The 23,310-nt window shown below is 39.0% G+C and overlaps 1 protein-coding gene across 1 annotated transcript in view; it reads right to left on the bottom strand.

Annotated features, from left to right (window-relative positions):
* Positions 1 to 23,310, bottom strand: part of mis18bp1 (MIS18 binding protein 1) — a 40,865-nt gene that overhangs the window by 15,638 nt on the left and 1,917 nt on the right. Inside the window, exons 3-11 of the mRNA XM_061895042.1 lie at positions 12,319 to 12,605; positions 8,587 to 8,660; positions 8,400 to 8,521; positions 8,131 to 8,221; positions 7,957 to 8,057; positions 7,717 to 7,874; positions 5,171 to 5,243; positions 2,601 to 3,219; positions 2,357 to 2,529 (exon numbers count right to left, since the gene is read on the bottom strand). Coding sequence (XP_061751026.1) covers positions 2,357 to 2,529; positions 2,601 to 3,219; positions 5,171 to 5,243; positions 7,717 to 7,874; positions 7,957 to 8,057; positions 8,131 to 8,221; positions 8,400 to 8,521; positions 8,587 to 8,660; positions 12,319 to 12,605 — 1,698 coding nt within the window. The remainder of the gene's footprint in view (positions 1 to 2,356; positions 2,530 to 2,600; positions 3,220 to 5,170; positions 5,244 to 7,716; positions 7,875 to 7,956; positions 8,058 to 8,130; positions 8,222 to 8,399; positions 8,522 to 8,586; positions 8,661 to 12,318; positions 12,606 to 23,310) is intronic.

Genomic DNA, 23,310 nt, shown 5'->3' with positions numbered 1-23,310 from the left:
TTTATTGAATCGGGGAAAATAATAAAACAGCTGTTTATTTGTCAGAACGCTGGTTTGTAATCTATTAATAAAGTTTGACTGACCTATCTGACTGTTTTGTTGACATTCCCTTTAGCACAGCTCCCTCTGAAGGGTGCATAACGTAACCCCAGCCTCTACTGTAGCATCTATTCTATGCGCCTTATAATGCGGTGTGCCATATATGTATACAAAGTTTTAAAGGCCTACTGAAACCCACTACTACCGACCACGCAGTCTGGTAGTTTATACATCAATGATGAAATATTAACATTGCAACACACACCAATACGGCCGGTTTAGTTTACTATTGCAATTTTAAATTTCCCGCAGAGTTTATTGTTGAAAACGTCGCGGAATGATGACGCATGCGCGTGACGTCATGTAGTGTAAGGAAATATTAGCGCTGCACGACTCGCGGCTAAAAGTCGTCTGCTTTAACCGCATAATTACACAGTATTTTGGACATCTGTGTTGCTGAATCTTTTGCAATTTGTTCATTTAATAATGGAGACTATAAAGAACAATGCTGTTGGTGGAAAGCGGTGGATTGCAGCTGTCTTTAGCACCAAGACACAGCCAGTGTTTCTTTGTTTGTTGTGAAGCTTTAACACAGAGCAGTCAAGCGAACATGTTTCTCTACGTCAACCAGCATGTCTTTGGATGGGAAAATTGTGATATTAAGTCTTACCGGAGAAATCAGTGGATTATGGGACTTCTTCCTGCAGCTCAAAAAGAAAGCCGTGATCTTGGCTCCTCCATTTGCTTTTCTGAGAGACACTGGGGTTCACCGCAGCCATCCGACTTTCAGCTATGTCTTTAGAATCTCACTAAAACACTATTAAAACAATAAGCAGATAAGGGATCTTCCAGAATTATCCTAGTAAATGTGTCTAGTTACATCTGAAACGCCGTCTGGAGCCGTCGCCCTTTCTTTTTTTATTCTCTTTATCTAGTACTTCACTCTAAATGTCCTCATCCACGAATCTTTCATCCTCGGTCAAATAAATGGGGAAATTGTTGCTTTCTCGGTCCGAATTGCTCTTACTGCTTGGTGGCTCCCATTATAAACAATGTGAATATGTGTGGAGTCCTGCAACTCGTAACGTCGCATGCACATACTTCCGGTAAAGGCAGGGCTTTTCTATTAGCGACCAAAAGTTGCGAACTCGATTGCCAATGTTCTCTACTAAATCCTTTCAGCAAAAATATGTCAATATCGCAAAATGATCAAGTATGACACATACAATGGACCTGCTATTCTCGTTTGAATAAGAACATCTCAGTTGAATAGGCCTTTAAAATAGGCCATCCATTGAAGGTGCGCCTTATAATCCGGTGCGAATAATAGTGCGGAAAATACACTACAAAATACACTTTGTTGTTTGCTGAATTTGCACCGAAAAGATGAATTCTCTACGTTATATTTGCATTCTAGATTATAAGAAGGGCTCTTAATACGTCTGACATTTGTAAAAAAAAATGTCTGCCAATATACCGATTGCATGTGTGTGCATGCAATCGGCATCATCGTCAATGATGGTCGACCCCCGTTCACACTAAAGTTTTATGTCAACAGTCAAAATACTGTGAAACCATGAAAAAGGAGGCGATCTAAACTAAATGGATTAATTCCTAAATGCTAAATGCCATGTTTTGTGAAAAAAAAAGCTGAACGGCTAAATTGTAGTGCTGCAAAGAGGCAAAATCATAAAAAACTACAAAAGCACAGGCCTCTGACAATCCCCACTCCTTAATAGTAAAGAATCCTTTAAAAATCCTTAATTCAGACAATGATCTGGCTCAACCCCCAAAATGTAATCACGTGTTCCCTATTGCATTTCTGACATTTCTTGAATGTTTCATCAAAATCTACAAAATGACTTTTAGAGTTATAATGCATTAAACAAACAAAATGTGAAAGGAATTGGCACATTAGTGCGTGTTTGTTTTGTTCCTATGTCGTTTCCAAACAGGTTGCAAGACGGTTCCCTCTTTGTATCAGTGTCAGCCCCTAGGCGCTTATGTTCTATACTAAATGATGGCAGTGGAGTGAAACCTGTTGTCAGTCATCCATACTTTTTATCTCTGTGAATGGGGGCGGGGCCACCAGCATACACACACATGAAAGTTCAGCTTTGTACCGTAAACATAAGGTAATGTTTTAAAAATGATCAGAATCACCTCCAAAACTTAATCAGTTGAAAATCCACCAATTGCAGTTTGTTTTTTGTTGTTAGCTAAAAATCATACACAAACTCTGGCGGACACATAAATTCCCAGTGTAAGGAAAAAATAGATGATACCAAAAAAGGCTCATACAAGGTTTCCTTATTACCATGGTCCTTTGGCACTCCTACTTTTTCCTTTTTGGTTTTATGGGTGCTCTTGGGTGTAGTGTTTCTCTTGTGCGTGTGCTTTTTGTGGCACTCCTCTGCAGAGCGTGTGCCAACCATCTTGGCCACCTTTTCCCAGTAGCCCAAAGCATGCTTAGGATACTTGGACACAGCCCTACCAAAGAAAAACCCAATAAGCCACTGTAGTTCCTGTTTGAAAGACCGTCATGTAATTGTGAAACTTACTTTTGCAGTTTTTCCAGCTCATCCTCCGTCCACTGTTCATCTTGGACATGAGGCTGCGCTGCGCTGTCTCTGCTGAACTTTGCTGAAAACTTTGCGGGTGGCGTTGGTTTGCTTTTCGGGCGTTGAGTTTTTGTCTGTGCAACATTGATAGTTGTTGGCGACTGGGCTGCCTTTCTAGGCTTTTTCTCTGGGCATGGATTGGATGCTGAGAGCTTCCTGATTCTCTGCCTCTTGTTCCGCTTTGGTTTTTTTGCAATACACACGTCTTTGTCTTCCAAAGACTCAGACAGTTTGCCATTTTCAGAAATCTGACGCTGAGCAATGGTTCGATTTCTCAGTGAGATGCTAAGCGGAGGCACCTCAGCTTTGTGAGCCATCTTTTTGGAGCTCCGCACAGCAGATTTTTGGGCTTCCCTTTGAAATGGAAGCTTTTTTTTATCACTTGAGTGTTTATCAGCGCTAGTGGTGGGATGGCTTTGCTTCTTTATGGCAGCTCGGGTTAAAACCGAGCGATTATTCTCAGGTTGAACTTGCTTCACATTATGTTTGCTGACTAGGGCTTTGACTTTCCTCAGTGGTGCTTGCTGCTCGCCGTCAATTTTGAACTTCTGTTGACAACCTTGAACAAAAAAGTGTTGGTCAGTATAATATACACATATCTCCCTACATGCGGAAAATAATCACTTATCCGGTTTTGAAATATCATTTGTCCAGAGATATAATCTCACTCCGAATGTTTTGAACTCATGTTTCTATGACAGTCTTGTATAAGTAAAAAACCCTGCCTAAAATAGTTGAGTAATAACATGAATGTAGCTCAACTGACAGTTAGGTAGAAACTAACTGTATGTATCCATACAGGATATGGAGATGTTCCCATAAGTTAACAATAATCACCTCCATTGCGACTAATAAACAGTATTTCTGAGTATCAAAAGTAACATTGCCAAGTATCATTATTGGAGGACAAGGCCAAACGTGTTGCCAGGAGCAGGCATGTATAGTTAGCCTAGTTAACCTAACCGCAAAGTTAGTTTGAAAAAACACAAATATAAGTGCTTAGTAAAGTGTAGATCAAGGGTGTGAAACATACAGCCCGTAGGTTTCGTCCGGCCCGCAAGATGATTTTGTTAAGTTTTAAAATGAGGTGCAAATTTTTCATTAAAGAAACTGCTGGTCTAAATAAATCAACTGGACGTCACAATTACCAATTCTGTTAGGCAAGGTTCATAAGTACACAGTGGCTGAGGCTCCTCCCCCTCGTCATAAATTAAATATAAAACGAACACATCGTGCTTTGACACGCTCACTCCCCCCCAAAAGTCTGTCATTAAAGAAAACTGTAACCCAATCATTTTGAATAGTGTCTGTTTGTTGCGGCCATCCGTTTTTTTGTTTGGAATAGAAAAATTATTTAACATTACAATACATTTTCCCTTTTTTCAGGTTTGATAATAAAGAACAAAAACTAATTGTTATCCGTTATCAAAATTAATAAATGTGTTTGAAAATTGAAAATGGGAATTTAAATAAGTGGAAAACTATTTTCTCTATTCCCCATTAATTTATTTGGACATATGGGTTGATTGCACATGTACAGTGTCTCTTTTCAGGATCCCCCCCAAAAAAGAAGTAGTCTGGAAAGGGGGCAGCATGTCCGCAATGTGGACATACTCTACTGTAATGTGTCTGAGATATACCCGCAGACAACGATCCTCAAAATTTAGGCTGACACTGCTTTTAGAGAGAGAAAGGCTCCCAACAGCGCAAAGCCAGTGTGACATCAGCTCGATTTTTGTCGCATACATGGAGGAGCAGAAGTAAAAACTCTCTCACCACGAGTAGTCTACAATGACAATTGCCAAACAATCAAACAATATTGCGCTTAACAGCTGAATTCTAAAGTTTTGCAGACCCTGATCTTGCACTGAACTTGCACTAGCATATGAAAATTGCTCAAGCCACTTTTAATTACACCCGGTGCGCTTAGATTGCCGCAAAGATTAGTCCTACCTTGTATTCTCTGCAGATGTAAAGGGAGGAGGGGCACTCAGTTTGCCAGAACGCACAGGACTACACATAAGCACATAAGGCTGCAGATTAATGACTATGGGACATGTGCCGTGAAACGGTTGAGAGTATGTGTGATTGCATTAGTTCAACTAAACAAAGGCATTGTAAGTTTTTGAATTTAAGAAAAGTACCAGCACTTTGATAACGAAGGTGGGAAGCACTATAGGATTCAAGAAAAGTCATAAAGAATATATGTGGTATCAAAGTGGCTCTCCCTTTCCCGCCTCCCTTCTTCAATAAAAGGTGAAAGGGTTAAATGTTTATTTATCCAAATTATTTGTCATTAACATTGTTTATAAAAACTTTTTTTATTAACATTCTGGAGTGTCTGGAAGGTAATAATTAGAAGTTACCTTACATTGTTTTTATTGAAAAAAATGTTTTGGTTTCCAACTAACCCTTTGAAACAATTTAATAGCAAAAAACAAGCTACCACTAGAGGGGCCTGTGTTAGTGTGGGGACCGCCTACGTTTACATACTGAAAACTAGTACTTACTTTTAGTAGTGTCTTGTAAAGCCTGGGCAAGGTGCGGAGTTGCTCCACTGGACTTTGCTGGAGAGACTTGCACCTGGGCGTAAAAGACGAAGCATTTTATGCTGTGACTAGCTCAGTTGACCTCACCTATTTGCAGTTCGTCATGTCCTACCTTGCATATCTATTTTCTCTGCTTTAAGATGTAAATAATGACCTTGCAAATACAAAGGTTTTGGATTGCACTATTTGCAGGGGAAAAATAGAGTGCTGCAATGATAGTGTGTTTACGCGACACAGTGAAGCAGCAGGAGAAGACAACAAATGTATTTGAAAAGCATAAATATTTTTTTTACTATTGTTGGCACAAATAGGAAACCACGTTTATGTCAGTCTAGCCCAGAACAAATGTTGCTTACCACCCCTGTGTGATTGGGGACTGAATGAATAACGAGTCCTCAATATAACACGCTTTGAGTCGAAAGAAAAAAAGGACTACGGTATGTAAGTTTAAGCAATAGATATTACCTGTTAAGTGATGGTGGTATGCATCAAAAATCAGCTCACTTGACTCACATTAACCACTAAAAGTGACACAGGAAGTGTTTGGCGGCGAGATTGGACGCAGGAGCCACTCCCTCCCTAAGCTTGAAATTTTTCTCCCAAGGTGAGAAAAACAGTATCTCGATTCTTCCGCATGTCATGCACGTATGGAAAAAATTACAATAAAAAATAATTTAAGTCTTGAAATTTTCCTGCACCATGCATTTACTCGATAATTGAATACCAGTGCTAAGAAAGAGTTCCAGACATGCACTGTACCTACACATGCCTGAGATATGTTTATTAACAAGAGAGGCAAGGTGTGAAGCATGCAGAACACTACACGCATAGCCTTTGACGGGCAGAAGTTATAACTAGATATAGAGAAAAAAATACAGAACTTGGACACATTTATCTGTAATTTGGTAACACTTTTCTTTCTCAGTGAAATACATAAACCAAAAGGTATCCAAAGTGCGGCCCAAGGGCCATTAGCAGACTACGGCTCGTTTTTCATGGGGCTGTGGCAAATTACAAAAATGACCAAACTTACCCAAAAATAATAATTTAACCAGAAAAAGTGGAAATGTTAATATTATAACTGACAAAAAGATTTGTTTTTAAATATATTTGTAGGCTTTTAAACAAAAATTCCATGGACGAGTCATTTCTAATTGTGCTAATTAGATAAGGAGCCCTCATCAGCAACCCACTCTCACAGTGACGTCACATTGATAATTGATATAATGAAAATACAACAGATAAAATGAGTCAATAATAATAGAGGCTTATTATCTTCGGGTTTGTCGCTGGTCTCTCTTTTATGGCTTGTGTCGCAGCCTGGCTCCCTCAGGCCCTCCCCTATCCTGCAGTATGATTGGACATTCTTCGTCTCTCGTCGAATTCTCACTTATCCACGCTGACAGGACATTGACCGAGAGCTGGTGGGCAGTCGAAGACATATATAGTCGCGATCAAAAGTTTACATACACTTGTAAAGATCATAATGTCATGGCTGTCTTGGGTTTCCAATCATTTTTACAGCTCTTATTTTTTTGTGATACAGTGATTGGAGCACATACTTGTTGGTCACAAAAAACATTCATGAAGTTTGGTTCTTTTATAAATTTATAATGGGTCTAGTGAAAATGTGACCAAATCTGCTGGGTTAAAAGAATACATACAGCAATATTAATATTTGGTTACTTGTCCCTTGGCAAATTTCACTGCAATAAGGTGCTTTTGGTAGCCATCCACAAGCTTCTGGTTCAACTTTTAAAGTCTGGAACATACCAATATGAGTTCAAATATACATTATTGTGGATCCCTCGTCAAGATATTTACGTTTGGATTTTTCGCAAGGATGTATTTTCTGTTGTCCTCATGTTGATCCATCTGTTGCGTTGTTAATCTTTTAATAGTGTTGCCGAAACTTGTCAAGTGGACCCGATTGCTGCATTAGTGACGGTACTGATGAGGTTTATTTTTGGTGGAGACCACAATCCTGGAAAAAGACGAGGCCCCGAAGCCCGCAGAGAAGTGCATTTATCCTCAATACTGCTCACAGGTGGCCTAGTGGTCAGAGTGTCCGCCCTGAGATCGGTAGGTTAAGAGTTAAAACCCCGGCCGAGTCATACCAAAGACTATAAAAAAATGGGACCCATTGCCTCCCTGCTTGGCACTCAGCATCAAGGGTTGGAATTGGGGGTTAAATCACCACAAATGATTCCCGGGCGCGACACCTCTGCTGCCCACTGCTCCTCTCACTTCCCAGGGGTGATCAAGTGAATGGGTCAAATGCAGAGGACAAATTTCACCAAACCTAGTGTGTGTGTGACAATCATTGGTACTTTAACGTAGTCCGTGGGGGCATATTTTCAGTAGATTTTGCTAGGTTATGTGATGGGTATTAATAGGCTTTTTTGACAGTATCGCTTAGCATTCACACACAGTGTCTAAGAGGATATCAGTTAAGAATGATCATTTTATAAGAAAGAGGCCACATGGGCTAAATGTACAATGCTTACGGGGTAGTCGATAGGCGTATTGTAACCTTCAAAGACAGTAATATTCATGTCTGCGTCCACAATGACCCTGCCTCCTTTCCAGTACTCCAAGGGTGGCTTTATCAGGCGACCACTGCGAGACACTAATGTGGAAGAAGAACAAGGCAAACAAGAATCCGCTGTAGAGTAAGAGAATGTGTATGAATTAGAATAGTGCAAAATGGTTTTGAATGTTGGTAATTATTTTTATTGTGCACTTACAGGTCCTAACAGGAGTTTTCTTCGGCCGTTTCTTTGTTTGTATGAGGGCAGATGTCTCTGATGCTGTGCGGGTAATTTGGCTTTTTGGTTCAACGTTTTCTCTGCAAGAAGAAAATCAATACAGCTCCTAGTCATCATTTCAAAGAAAATAGTGAGGCCTAAATAAATGCTTACTCTTGTAACTCGAACAGAAACTTCTCATAAAGCTCCTTCCAGTTAACAGGAAATCCATTCACAAACCTCCTCAAAAGCCACATGGGAAACTCTGTTACATAGGATCATGTTCAAAATTAGTTCAGAAGAAAGGGTAGTAACATATGTTAAAAGGTCAATTCATTAGGTACTTGCACATCAAAACAGAATAAGCTCCAAAGAGCTGTATTAATAACAATGCAATAGTATGCCTCTATGGAGCTAAATAGGGTAACAGTGTATTTACTCACTATTTTTAACATCCATCTCCATCTTGCCCACTAAGCGATAAACCCTGCCAGAGACGGTTTTCAGCTCGGAGTTGGAAACTCTCTCTACTATGATGTTACTGTTCCACTGTATGTTGTCCTCTCTGTAAACAAACTTACAGTCGGATTTTCCACATTTGAAACTATGAATAATTTCAGTAAAACTTACACGCGGATTCCATCGACAAACATGCCTTTGCGATTCCTCCTCAGGAACCATTTTTTAAGATGAATCATACCCACCTGCAAAGCGGAAAACACAGCAAATTTATAATATATATGTCATAAGACTACAAGAATAAACAAATATTACCAGAATAAAATTATAAAATGATTAGGTAGAAAAGAGTGATAACATTGTGAGAAAAAAAAATCATTATATATATATATATATATATATATATACATATATATATATATATATACACACATATCCATCCATCCATTTTGTACCGCTTGTCCCTTACGGGGTCGCGGGGGGCGCTGGAGCCTATCTCAGCTTCAATCGGGCGGAAGGCGGGGTACACCCTGGACAAGTCGCCACCTCATCGCAGGGCCGACAGATAGACAGACAACATTCACACTCACATTCACACACTAGGGCCAATTTAGTGTTGCCAATCAACCTATCCCCAGGTGCATGTCTTTGGAAGTGGGAGGAAGCCGGAGTACCCGGAGGGAACCCACGCATTCACGGGGAGAACATGCAAACTCCACACAGAAAGATCCCGAGCCTGGATTTGAACCCAGGACTACAGGAACTTCGTATTGTGAGGCAGACGCACTAACCACTCTGCCACCGTGAAGCCACGACCATCTGATTGGTTACATACAAAGCCAATCAGCAGTGCGTATTCAGAGCAATGTAGTCAGCGCTTTAGCATCGAGCAGATATGAGTTTAGCAAGGGAGAAACGGACTCTTCCCAAAGTATACTAAACACTTCCTAGTCAACTAATTTCTAAACATCACTATGAGTCCGTGGACCTTCTAGAAACAAACTGCAACTCAGCCTGCTCGTAGTTTTGGCTTTAGGTGAAAGCTAGTTAGCTTTTAGAGTAGCGTTAGCTCATTTTGCGGCGTGTGTGTGTTACGGACAGTGTTGATTGAGGTGTGTTGAAGCAGCAAAAAAGGACATTATATTAAATGAAGAGTTTCTGTCTGTGATAGTGTATATAATAATGTAAGTGCATCATAAAGCCTACATGAACTCCATGGTCTACAGGGATGAATAGTCTCTCCTATAGCTATTGTGCTATTTATTTCAGCTATAGTTACATTAATCATTAGTAATGTAGCAGCCTAGTTTTGAATGGCAGGGAGCCTGCTATCAGATGTTGATAAAAATATAACATTTACATAATACAAGTTATTACAAGCTACCCAAATGCTTTAATAAATTAAGCATGATGAGTTGATTTGAAACTGTTTAATGTTGCACTTTTTATATGTAGAAGAAAAGTTGTGTCATTTTATTTAATCAAAGCAACAAAATGAGGCAGTTTAATGTAGATTACCGTGGGCAGAATTATTATAGTGTTCCCAATGTTAAAAGGATAAAGCCACTGTTTCCAAATTTGGTAAATAAATAACCAAAAAATTTATATTTTGTTGTTTTCTTACTGTACCGAAAATGAACCAAACCGTGACCTCTAAACCGAGGTACGTACCGAACCGAAATTTTTGTGTACCGTTAACCCCCTATATATATATATATATGTATATATATATATATATATATATATATATATATACATACACACACAGTATATTCAGTGTTTCCCACAGGTCAGGCATCTATTTGTGGTGGTGTGGTCGGGCAGCGGGGGTGGGGGGGCAGCGGCGGCGGCGATGACCAAGAAGAACGCGGAGTTGGAATATGATTACAACACTTTATGTACATATTTATATAATATTTACATATTTATATAATATGTAACTACAAGGTCCATTCACAGAAAGAGTCCCATTGCTTTTATGAGCGGTCGAGCGAGTCAAAAGCCCTTCCATCCATTTTCTACCGCTTATTCCCTTTCGGGGTCGCTGGCGCCTATCTCAGCTACAATCGGGCGGAAGGCAGGGTACACCCTGGACAAGTCCCCACCTCATTGCAGGCGAGTCAAAAGCCGAAAAAAACAAAAAAAAAAAACAATTTTCTTTTAATTTTTTTTTTGTGGCGGCCGTATTTTTTTCATGGCGGGCCGCCACAAATAAATGAATGTGTGGGAAACCCTGATATTATGTATATATACACACCGTATTTCCTTGAATTGCCGCCGGGCATATAGTATGCGCCTGCCTTGAATTACTGCCGGGTCAAACACGCTTTGCAAAATAATTAGCGCATGCTTAGTATTACCGGCGGTCAAACTCGTGACATCACAAGTGACACTTCCCCTGTCATCATTTTCAAAATGGAGGAGGCTGATTTCAATACCGGTAATTTGAAATCGCATAAAGGGAAGAAGATTAAGAGCTATTCAGTAGGATTTAAGTTCCAAGCTATTGAATACCGGTATGCTAAAAAGAACAGTAAGCAGCTATGTTTTATTAATATACCTGTGGAGCTGACAGTCCGACAGACAGGCAGTCTCCTCGCCGCCCAAGATATATACATACACAGAATGTATTTCTATGTGGAAAACAAACTCCTTTAATATGCATTTGTTTGCGTCTTCTGTGGAGTAAGTGCTTCTAAATTGCCCCAAAAATGTGGTAGATGTCTCCTGCTTGTTTAAAAACATAGCAAAACGCCATGGGTAGGAGCATTATTTGATTAAAGTGCAGTAAATGAGTGTATCTGTGGTGATGCCACATATATTGTACATGCAAAATCCTCATTTAAATGAGGTGGTCTGCACCACTTAACAACTACACAAGCAGTGTTAGTAAAACCCACAGAAAACGGCCACTAATAATATATAGTAGTATAGTATACTGTTTTATAGATTGCACACTTGGTTTACCGTGTGGTGTTTGGATCTTAGTAAATCAGGCTCATGGTCTTTGTCCTCCTCCCATTTTTGGTTTGTGTAACAAGAAATGTATATTGACTGTTTTTAAACCTCATTTAACCAAGGACCAAGTGTTGGTTTAATTTTTTATAACGCCGTAAACTCATGCGGGTTATAACACGCACTAATGCAAGATTTAAAACAACCTTCAAGTTGTTTCCTGGGAATCATGAAAGTGTGTGCTGTTTTGAAAGATAATGTACACATATACTACATCTCACTAATTTTATAGTTCCAGACAGTCTGTGAGGCTGTAAATATGTACAGGAGCATGACATCTGACTAGTGACTGGATGAGCGTAACAAATTGAAAGAAAAGGGTGGGGGAGCCAGCGTGGTTGGATGCGAGAGAAAAATAGACAGCTGTACCGAGTTTACAAATGTTATTTTGACGTGGTTGCAGCTGAGAGTAGTTTCAATAAAGAGATTGTTGATTGAATCTTGCACTTGCAATCCTTTCAACGTAAAGGCAAAATTTACAGTATTTTGTACTTACTCAAAGACATCACAATACAGGAGTTTATTAAAACTTCCGTCGGGATGTCGGTAGACAAGTTAAATCTCAGAGATGCTCCTATTGAATCCACGTGTGCACATTTGTGCTCATCCATCTAATTCCCACAAACACACCCACACACAGCCTGTGCATGTGTGAACCCCAAATGTAACTGTAGACATACAATCCACTACACCGGATGAGTGCAAGTGTGACACGGAAAAAAACCCCAGGCACTCCAGAACTGGAAATCTGAAAGAAATACTGCAAAACCAACTGTATTTAACAAAAAAGTACATTTTAGTGTAATGTATGCTGTACACAATACTTTAAAAGTTCTTATACTTCTGTAAATTTTTTTTAGCTTGGAGTGAATCAAGTCCTCGACTTACATTGGTTGTGTTTTCTTTGGGCTTTGGCCATTGCTTGTTCTTGAACATAGCCTTGCGTTTCTTTGGGATGGCGATGCAGGGTGTTTTTAAGACAATTGGATCTTCCAGCAATATAGGTTCCGACGCCACAACAGGGGAAGCAACCTCCTTGGGATGACATGTGTCTCGCTGCCCGCTGGCAACCTTAACTCGAGTCTTGTTCACTGGGGTCTTACTGTTCGAATCCCTTCGAGCATTGTCTTCATCGAACTTCTTCCAACTGAGAGAAGGGGATCGACATCTGTCGCCTGTGTGTAGAACAGATATTACATTGCAGCCAAAACTACAGATGTCCGTTAATGGCTTTTATACTGATATTGTCCAACTCTTAATTACTAATTCTGATATCAACAGATACCGATATATACAGTTGTGGAAGGAACACATTATTATGCCTAATTTTGTTGTGATGCCCCGCTGGATGCATTAACCAATGTAGCTTTACCATGAATTGATTAACGTGGACACAGACTTTAACAAGTTGAAAAATGTATTCGGGTATTACCATTTAGTGGTCAATTGTACGGAATATGTACTCTACTGTGCAATCTACTAAAACAAGTTTCAATAAATCTAAATTTAAGGTTTTCCAAAGCAAGAGAACAACTTTAACTCGTTATGGAAAAAAGTGCCAACATGGCACTGCCATATTTATTATTAAAGTCACAAAGTACTTCTTTTTTTTTAAACATGCCTCGAAACAGCAGCTTGGAATTTGGGACACGCTCTCTCTGAGATAATCCTAATACCCACTACAACTATGGGAAACACTATACTTTGACTTTCACAAAGTGCATTATTATAATTTTTTTTAAACATGCTTCAAAACAACAGCTACAAAAACAATGAAGGCACACAGCTTCAGTCCAGGGCAGGGGTAGGGAACCTATGGCTCTTGCGCCAGATGTGGCTCTTTTGATGACTGCATCTGGCTCTCAGATAAATCTTGACTTTGCTTAACACGATAAGTAATTAATAATTCTGCTGGTAATCACAGTGTTAAAAATAACGTTCAAAATATAAAACATTCTCATGCATTTGAATCCATCCATCTGTTTCAATCGCACCTGTTCAAGAAGTCACATTAATTGTCAAAAGTATTTTATTTATTAATGGTTAGCTTCAAAATAACAATGTTATTAAAAAGAATAAGAGATGCACGGATTTTTTTGTTATAATCAGGGAATGTCTAAATAAAAGAGGAGGCTTAGAATTTTATTGTCAGAGCGTGGCACGACACTGTACAAAATATTAAATGGCGCTCACGGAAATACATTTAAAAATATTTGGCTTTCATGGCTCTCTCAGCCAAAAAGGTTCACGACCCCTGGTCCAGAGTATACTAGCCAACCTTGAGACCTCAGAATTTGGGAGATGGGGGCAGGGGGTGCTGAGGTTGGCGGGCTTTGGTGGAGGTGGGATATATTGTAGCGTCCCGGAAGAGTTAGTGCTGCAAGGCGCTCTGGGTATTTGTTCTGTTGTGCTTAAGTTGTGTTACTGTGCGGATGTTCTCCCGAACTGTGTTTGTCATTCTTGTTTGGTGTGAGTTCACAGTGTGGTGCATATTTTAACGGTTTTAAAGTTGTTTGAACGGCCACCTTTAGTGTGACCTGTATGGCTGTTGATCAAGTATGCCTTGCATTCACTTATGTGTGTGTGGAAGCCGCATAAATTATGTGACTGGGCCAGCACGCTGTTTGTATGGAGGAAAAGCGGACGTGACGACAGGTTGTAGAAAACGCTAAAGGCAGTGCCTATAGGGCACGCCCCCAACAATGTTGTCCGGGTGGGAATCGGGGAGAAATTCGGAAGAATGGCTGCCCCGGGAGATTTTCAGGAGGGCCAATGAAATTCGGGAGTCTCCCGGGAATATCGGGAGGTTCAAACCGATTCCGATAATTTCTGATATTACATTTTAAAGCATTTATCGGACATCGCTAGCCAAAACAATAAGTACATACCATTTACCATACCAATGCAGTGGCTCGCCGCATTTTGATTTCAACAAACAATAAAAACTTCTAAAAATGACATCATTGTAGTAAATCACACTGTTCAGTTTCTTTGAGTTTGCACATAAAACATAGATTTTTACGGAACTTCATCAATGTGCAGTGTTTCATGCAGCATTTTAAATGGGGTTACTAATTATTTATTTTACTCCTGTTTGTTTTATGTTGGGTCGAGGAGGAGGAGTCGCAGCCCCGCTTTAGCGTGTACCTCTCTCTTAGTGTACTTAAATATCGATGGTGTATAATAACTTTTCAGGACTAACAAGTTTCAGAAAAGCGTATACAATGTTTTGGGGCCTTTAACATTGAATTGGCCAATTCTAACTTCGATTTACACCTTTAGACTTACGTCCTCATATCCAGTCTCTTTCACTAACTTATTTTTTATAATTTCCCTATATCTATTATATTTTCTACATTGTAATAATTATAAAAACCGCGTTTCCATATGAGTTGGGAAATTGTGTTAGATGTAGATATAAACGGAATACAATGATTTGCAAATCCGTTTCAACCCATATTCAATTGAATTCACTACAAAGACAAGATATTTGATGTTCAAACTCAAACTTTATTTTTGCAAATAATTAGCTTAGAATTTCATGGCTGCAACATGTGCCAAAGTAGTTGGGAAAGGGCATGTTCACCACTGTGTTACATCACCTTTTCTTTTAACGACACTCAATAAACGTTTGGGAACTGAGGAAACTAATTGTTGAAGCTTTGAAAGTGGAGTTATTTCCCATTCTTGTTTTATGTAGAGCTTTAGTCGTTCAACAGTCCGGGGTCTCCGCTGTCCTATTTTACGTTTCATAATGCGCCACAAATTTTTGATTGGAGACATGTCTGACTGCAGGCGGGCCAGGAAAGTACCCGCACGCTTTTACTATGAAGCCACGCTGTTGTAACACGTGGCTTGGCATTGTTTTGCTGAAATAAGCAGGGACGTCCATGATAACGTTGCTCCAAAACCTTTATGGACCTTTAGGCATTAATGGTGCCTTCACAGATGTGTAAAATACCCATGCCTTAGGCACTAATACACCCCCATACCATCACAGATGCTGGCTTTTGAACTTTGCGCCTATAACAATCCGGATGGTTATTTTCCTCTTTGTTGCGGAGGACACCACGTCCACAGTTTCCAAATATAATTTGAAATGTGGACTCGTCAGACCACAGAACAGTTTACCACTTTGCATCAGTCCATCTTAGATGAGCTTGGGCCCAGCGAAGCCGACGGGGTTCCTTGGTGTTGTTGATGGCTTTCACGTCGCATAGTAAAGTTTTAACTTGCACTTACAGATGTAGCGACCAACTGTAGTTACTGACAGTGGTTTTATGAAGTGTTCCTGAGCCCATATCCTTTACACACCGATGTCGGTTTTTGATGCAGTACCGCTTGAGGGATCAAAGATTTTTTCTAGATTCTCTGAACCTTTTGATCATTTTACGGACCGTAGATGGTAAAATCCCTAAATTCCTTGCAATAGCACGTTGAGAAATGTTGTTCTAAAACTGTTCGACAATTTGCTTAGAAATTAATGACCCTCGCCCCATCAGTGTTTGTGAATTATTTAGCATTTCATGGAAGCTGCTTTTATACCCAATCATGGCACCCACCTCTTTCCAATTAGCCTGCACACCTGTAGGATGTTCCAAATAAGTGTTTGATGAGCATTCTTCAACTTTATCAGTTTTTTATTGCCACCTTTCCCAACTTCTTTGTCACGTGTTGTTGGCATCAAATTCTAAAGTTAATGATTATTTGCAAAAAAAAAAAAATGTTTATCAGTTTTAACTTCAAATATGTTGTCTTTGTAGCATATTCAATTGAATATGGGTTGAAAATGATTTGCAAATCATTGTATTCTGTTTATATTTACATCTAACACAATTTCCCAACTCATATGGAAACAGGGTTTGTAGGTGAGAGATATAATTGATTTTTAGATGCATTACAATTCAGAAATGGGCAATTGTAAAATTGATTAGAGAACATCAATAATTGATTCATCTATTTATTGTAAATAAAGTATTGCAGACAGTTCTAAATTTGGCTTACTGCAACAATACTCAACAATTTTGAGGGGACTTATGTTCCAGTTTTGCACACATTTCCATTAATTTAATAAACGCAATGTAATTAATTGAACGGTTTCTTATTACAAATGCACTGTTTTTAAAAGTTGCAAGTGATGAATGCTTATTTAGTGAAACTAAAGTAAATACAAAACTGCATCAATATACACAAATTAAAGATGCATCAATAATCAATTTTTGATCAAATCCTAGCTCCTGAAATGTAATCGGAATCAAATCATGTGGTGTCCAAAGTAGGGCTGGGCGATATATTGATATACACGATGCAATATAGAAAATTACTATATCGTGATATTCGAGTAGGCCGTAAGGTGGACCTGTTTTTTGTTTCATCTCGTTCTTATGTCTGGGCACTAAATATTTTTTGTTTCTTAAAAAAGATTTTTTGGTGTTCAATGAGAAAAAAAAAGTTCTCCACTGGACATGTACGCAAATATTTTTAAATTAGTGTTTAAAGTCGGGACTATTTCTTGCTTGGCCTAACAATATTTTCGTCTCAAGAGGTGACGTTTTTGTCACGTGCTTCACATTCGACCAATCAGGTAGCCGCGCAGATCCATGATGGCGATGTCAACAACGTCTAGCGATGAAGAGGAAAATACTCTAAAACACATTGAAAAAGTTAAAAAAAAAAAAAAAAAAAAATATGCTACATGCATGTTAAATCTGTTAGGAATGAAGAGGTGAATGATTTCACTATCAGAAGGTGGGATACTTACAGGAATTGTTTAAAATGGTGGCTTCGCTGTGATGGCGAGTCTCATAAAGTAGTCGAGACATTCAAATAATGTATCGATGTTGAATTGAAAGATATTGCTGATGACGCTGGGCTTCACCCGACTTGTTACCGGCTTTTCATTGATAAGCGTTTGGATTCTGACGAAAAACTGGCCAAACGGCTGGATGTGGGTCAAGATGAGTTTGTGGCATCGGACAACGCGTCTAAAATAACATTCAAATTAGAATTTTGCTAAGAGTAAGATGCAGTGTCATTTCAAACTACTAGTTTTTGATCAAATAAAATTAAATACTTGTTGTGAGTTATCTCTGTCATTTGTGGGCAATGATTTCTTTAAAAAGTAGGGAAAAATCAGAAAAAAAATCGTAAATATAATTTTTTGTAAAAAAAAATCGAAGATTTTATTTTTAGGCCAAATCATCCAGGCCTACATGATTATTCATTGATTGGAAAACATGAGTATTTATTACACCACCAAAACTCAACTTTATATAACATTTCAAAAGAACGGATTTATAAATCAGTAACGGAAGAACAAAAAGTTAAATATTAATAATATTTGGGCTGCAATTAATGATTAATTTGATAGTCAACTCGTCAGTTTATAAAGTATACACATATAGATTAGTAGGGCTGCAACAACTAATCGAATAAGATCGATTATAAAAATAGTTGGTGATTAATTTAGTCATCGATTCGTTGGATGTATGCAATACGCATATGCGGAGGCTTTTATTTTTTTATTATTATTTTTTTCCCCCCCCTAAACCTTTATTTATAAACTGCAACATTTACAAACAGATGAAAAACAATAATCAACATAAGTACAAAAACAGCACAAAACAGCGCAAGGGCGGCGCTGAGGTTACGTCTCATGTGGTGGCAGTGAGCCAGCCTATGATGTGTCATGTGCAGCTCACGTGACCACGCCGTATCTTTTGCTGGAAACATTCAAAAAATGGCGGAGGAAACACTAAGGATAGTTCAGCGGAGAAACATCTCGAAGTTATTGCTTCAAAAGAGAAAAGTGTACAACCTAAGTCGTCAAAAGTGTCGGAACACTTTACTTTAAAGACTTCAAAGAAGACATTTCCTGCAAAAGGTGCAGCATGGACATCGCGTGGCACGGAAGGACAACATTGCTTCGGCAGCACCGGAAGAGGAGCCATGGATGAAGGGAAGAACTCACAGTACGTAACATTTTTAAGTCCATAGTCCGAGTATATTGATCCGTTGTGTCCGTCTTTGTGTGTATTCAATCTTTTGTTAACGAGGAGATTTTTTTTAGGGAAGCGCAGCAGCAACTGTTGTGTATTAACTTTCAGAGTTTGAGGAACTTTTTAGATAGAGCGGCGACTTCATTTTCTGTGTTGTTTTGAGTCGCAACAGGCATTCATAAGTTCAGCTTTTTAATGAGTAACGTTATTAACTTTATGTCTTTGTTGCAACACGGAGCTGATAATGTGTCTCCGGCACATTTGACTCCGTTTTGAGAGAGAAAACGCACGTTTACCAATTTGGAAATAAATGTAACGGACAGAAATATCTCAGGTTGGTTTCATAATGGATAAATGTAGCTATACCCAATAAAGCTATATAAATCTATTTAGACCTGAGTGACGCTTAGTATAACTAAACGTTAGGAAGGTGCTGGAATATTTCATGCTATTATTCAGAGGTAGCGTAAAGTGAATCCTTTTTTATTCAGAACATAAATGTGTACTATATCTGATCCAGTTCTGATCTGATGAGTTACATTTCTGTGTTGTTATTGGTGTATTCTGCAACTCCAATGTCCATTTATTTAATTTAACTGTTTTTTTTTTATTTGGTGGCGTATTTGTCTTTAACGTCAGAAATTATTAATTAAATCAACTGTGTATGTATTGAGTCACATGTAAATGATGCTACTATGTACGTTCATAATATGGTTTCTCTCATTTCAGAAAGAAACAAGCCAGCATTAGAGACTTGGTAAAAAGGAAGGTGTGCACACCACGGCAAGCGGCTGCACTGACTGATGCTATCCTGAGTATGTTGGTAACTGACATGAGGCGACTATCAATGGTGGAGGATGAAGGTTTTAGACAAATAATTCACGTCCCTTGAGGAACCATTTTACCAAACTGTTGGAGAGGAAGTACGAGCGGACATTCCATGCAGTGTAGACTGACATAAAAGCTACCCAGAGCAAAATTGCTCTCACTAATGATGTGTGGACAAGTGTAGCCTACCTTGGCAATACATGCCACTACATTGGAGACAAACGGAACATGAAGTCAATCTGCCTTACGACCATGCCACAAGAGGAAAGACATTCACCATCCAACATTGCAGAATGGTTGGAACAGGTTATAGCCAGGTTTGAAATTCCCCTAAGCATATTTATTGCTATTGTGCAGGACAATGGTGCACTTAATAAAAAAAATAACAATTTTGTAACACTTGCCTTGTTTTATTTGGCAAGTCGAAAGGACATGGTGCCAGTATGCTGTTTTTTTAAAATAAAGGGGCTGTACAAGATCCCACATCAGGGCAAGAAAAAACTCAACACAATGGGAACAACGAGAAACCTTGGAAGGGACTTTAGATGTGGGGATCCCCGCTGGGTGGCCGGTGCAATGGATGCCGTGTGGATACAGTTAATAATGTGAGAGTCCAATCTATAGTGGGGCCAGAATTAGTCATATTTGTTGTGTGTAAGCACACGCCTAAAATAACTCAATAATGTCAATTAGGGCTGGACGATATACCGATATATCTCGGGTTTGTCTCTGTGCGATATAGAAAATGACTATATCGTGATATTCAAGTATACGTTCTCACGCAGTTACTCTCGTGTCTCCTTCTCACAGACAGTAAGCGCACCTTCTTACACACGTCACATACTGTTACGTCATACGTTACATACGTATACGCCCTCGTGGAGCAGAGAGGTAGCAGCATGGGTAACGTTAGCTGTGGTGCGAGTGGTAATACGAGAGAAAGAAGGTGCGAATCTGTTAACAAATGACAGAAGAATTAATTCCCAAGAAAAACAGCAGGGGGTCCATCGTTTGGCGGTGGTTTGGCTTGAAGTGGGAATATGTTGGACAGCCAACTGTAATTTGTCAATTGTGGGACAAAATTATTGCTCCAAAAAGTAGCATTACTGCTAATATGTAGCATCATTTGAAAAGTCACCTGCTAGAGAATGAAGAGTGATTACTCCACATGTCAACCTCTCAATTCGGAGCCACACGCCCACACCATCAAAATGTCGAGGCTAACATTTCCAGATCAACACCGTATGAAAAAAATTGTCAACAACAAAAGGAGATAATGTCCGCAGTAAGCTACCACATAGCGAAGGACAAACACTATTTGATTTCCTACTATGCAACTAATTTTTATTTGACAGTTATTGAAATATCTTGTGTGACATCATGCACAAAAGTGCTTTTTATTTGTTTTAAACTATTGTAGTGGCGTTCTGTACAAAAAAGTGCACTATAATTTAGTGTTGTTTTCATACGTCATCTTAGTGACATCATGCACAAAAGTGCACTAATAGCCTGTTTTAATATGTTTCTGACAATCTTGGACTTTCTGTTTTAAAATGACATGAATGTTTGTGCCACTGCGTAATAACTGTTTAATAAATACAGTTTTGGTCAATTGACTTAGTTGTGATATCCCTCTCTGCATGAATGTTTAAAATGAGCATATCAACAAGAATGATTTAATGTAAACACATAGAATCATCTTACTGCTGTGATTATATGTATCAAGTGTTAATTCAAGGCCAAGTCAAAATATTAAGATATATATTGAGTATCGCGATATGACCTAAAAATATTGAGATATTAAAAAAAGGCCATGTCGCCCAGTGAGGTGAGGTGGCGACTTGTCCAGGGTGTACCCCGCCTGCCGCCCGATTGTAGCTGAGATAGGCGCCAGCGCCCCCCGCGACCCCACAAGGGAATAAGCGGTAGGAAATGGATGGATGGATGGGCAAGTCGCCCAGCCCTAATGTCAATGTGAATAATACACAAAATCTTGAAAAGATTCAATAAATGCACAACTTGAATTTGCCATGTTAAAATAAGTTTATTTGGAATAATTATAAAAAGATCTTGGTCTTTATAACATTTAACTGCCAATCAGCATCATAGACAGTATGGAGTGCATCCACATCCATGATTTGTTTTTGCCTGCAACTGCAACTGACTACAGTGTTTTTCGGATTATAAATCGCAGTTTTTTTTTTCATAGTTTAGCCGGGGGTGCGATTTATACTCTGGAGCGATTTATGTGTGAGATTATTAACACATTACCGTAAAATATAGCGACGTACCGATAGAAGAGGAAGTGGCGCATTGTCTACCTTTGGAGTTGTTTAGAAGCAACACCGAGGAAGAAGATTTCATCGGATTTAGCGAATAGGAGTGACAGATTGTTTGGTAAACATATAGCATGCTCTATACGTTATATTTATTTGAATGACTCTTAGTTCCTGTATTTTTTGGATTGGATTTTCTGGAGTATACGTCCCACCGGTTGAAAATGCAGAATAAAGAAGGAAAAAAAACATATATACATCCAACACCAAGAACAGACATTTGAAAGGCAATTTAAAATAAATAAAGAGTAGTGAACAACAGGCTGAATAAGCGTACATACGTTATATGACGCATAAAAAAAACAACGGAGAACGTGCCTGGTATGTTAACGTAACACATTATGGTAAGAGTCATTCAAATAAATATAACATATTGAACGTGCTATACGTTTACCAAACAATCTGTCACTTCTAATCGATAAATCCAATGAAATCTTCTTCCTCGATGTTGCTTCTAAACAACTCTGCCAACTGCAAAGGTATGTGCCGCTTTCTCGTGTCGTTTTCTGCTGCACATTTCACTACGTCCAGCTTGTAATCTGCAGTAAATGATTTCCTTTTCGGTCCAAGTTTTGTTCAGCCCTTCTCAGTTTTTATAAGTTACCGCCAACGATGAAATGATCCATCTTAATAGCTACAGCAATAGAATATAGCAGTTAGCATTCCATGACCCACAATGCTCTTCTGCCATGACCCTCCCTCGCCGAATTCTTATTGGTTGACGTGTATGTGATGATTGCTGACTTGTGTGTTACGATTGCTGACATTTTCTTGGTCTCTTCCGCGAATAAGATAATTAATATTTGATGTTCTGTAATCTGCAGTACATAATTTCCTTTTCGGTTCTATTTTTGTTCAGTCCTTCCCAGTTTTTATAAGTTACCGCCAACGATGAAATGATCCATTTTAGTAGCTACGGCAGTAGCATATAGCAGTTAGCATTCCATTACCCACAATGCACTTCTGCCATGACCCTCCCCCGCCAAATTCTTAGTGGTTGACGTGTATGTGACGATTGCTGACGTGTGTGACAATTGCGTCTCTTCCGTGACCGAGATAAATAGTATTATTTGATATTTTTCTGTAATGTGTTAATAATTTCACACATAAGTCGCTCCGAAGTATACATCGCACCCAAACTATGAAAAAAACTGCGACTTTTAGTCCGAAAAATGCAGTAAGTTCCAAAATGTTACCCTGAAGTACACTTACAGTAAGAAAAAAAACTCACAAAGCGACTTCAATATATTTGATAATAGCGTTGATGTCAAGTGTAATGACAATATATGTAAAATACTACCTGAAATAAATTGAATAAAACCACTTCAGCCTATTGTCAAGGATGACTGAAATCTGGGACAATATGGCGGCCTTTTGGGCACGCCTGCTGGCTAGTGTAAGTTACTACTATGGTACACTTTTCCCGAGGTTGTGACCGCATCCTCCATCCAGACGTCCGACATCTTGTCTCTTCTTTAAATGCTCTCGTATCACAAATGTACTGCCATAAAATTGTCCGATGCTAAATGAGCATGGTATTCATGTCTTTAACAAGAATAGGAGGAAATGCGCTCACAATTTCCTAGCGATCTTTTTGTGAGTGGCGGCGAGGATTCGTTTTCGCCCGGAAAAACACGAGTGATGACATTTGTCGACAAATATAATTGTTGGCGATTTCTTTGTCAACAAATCGTTGCACCCCTAAATAATAGTACCAG

Source organism: Nerophis ophidion, linkage group LG03, assembly GCF_033978795.1.
Source record: "Nerophis ophidion isolate RoL-2023_Sa linkage group LG03, RoL_Noph_v1.0, whole genome shotgun sequence".
NCBI lineage: Eukaryota > Metazoa > Chordata > Actinopteri > Syngnathiformes > Syngnathidae > Nerophis > Nerophis ophidion.
The sequence above is the reverse complement of the archived record's forward strand: the minus strand, read 5'-3'. Positions and strand labels throughout refer to the sequence as shown.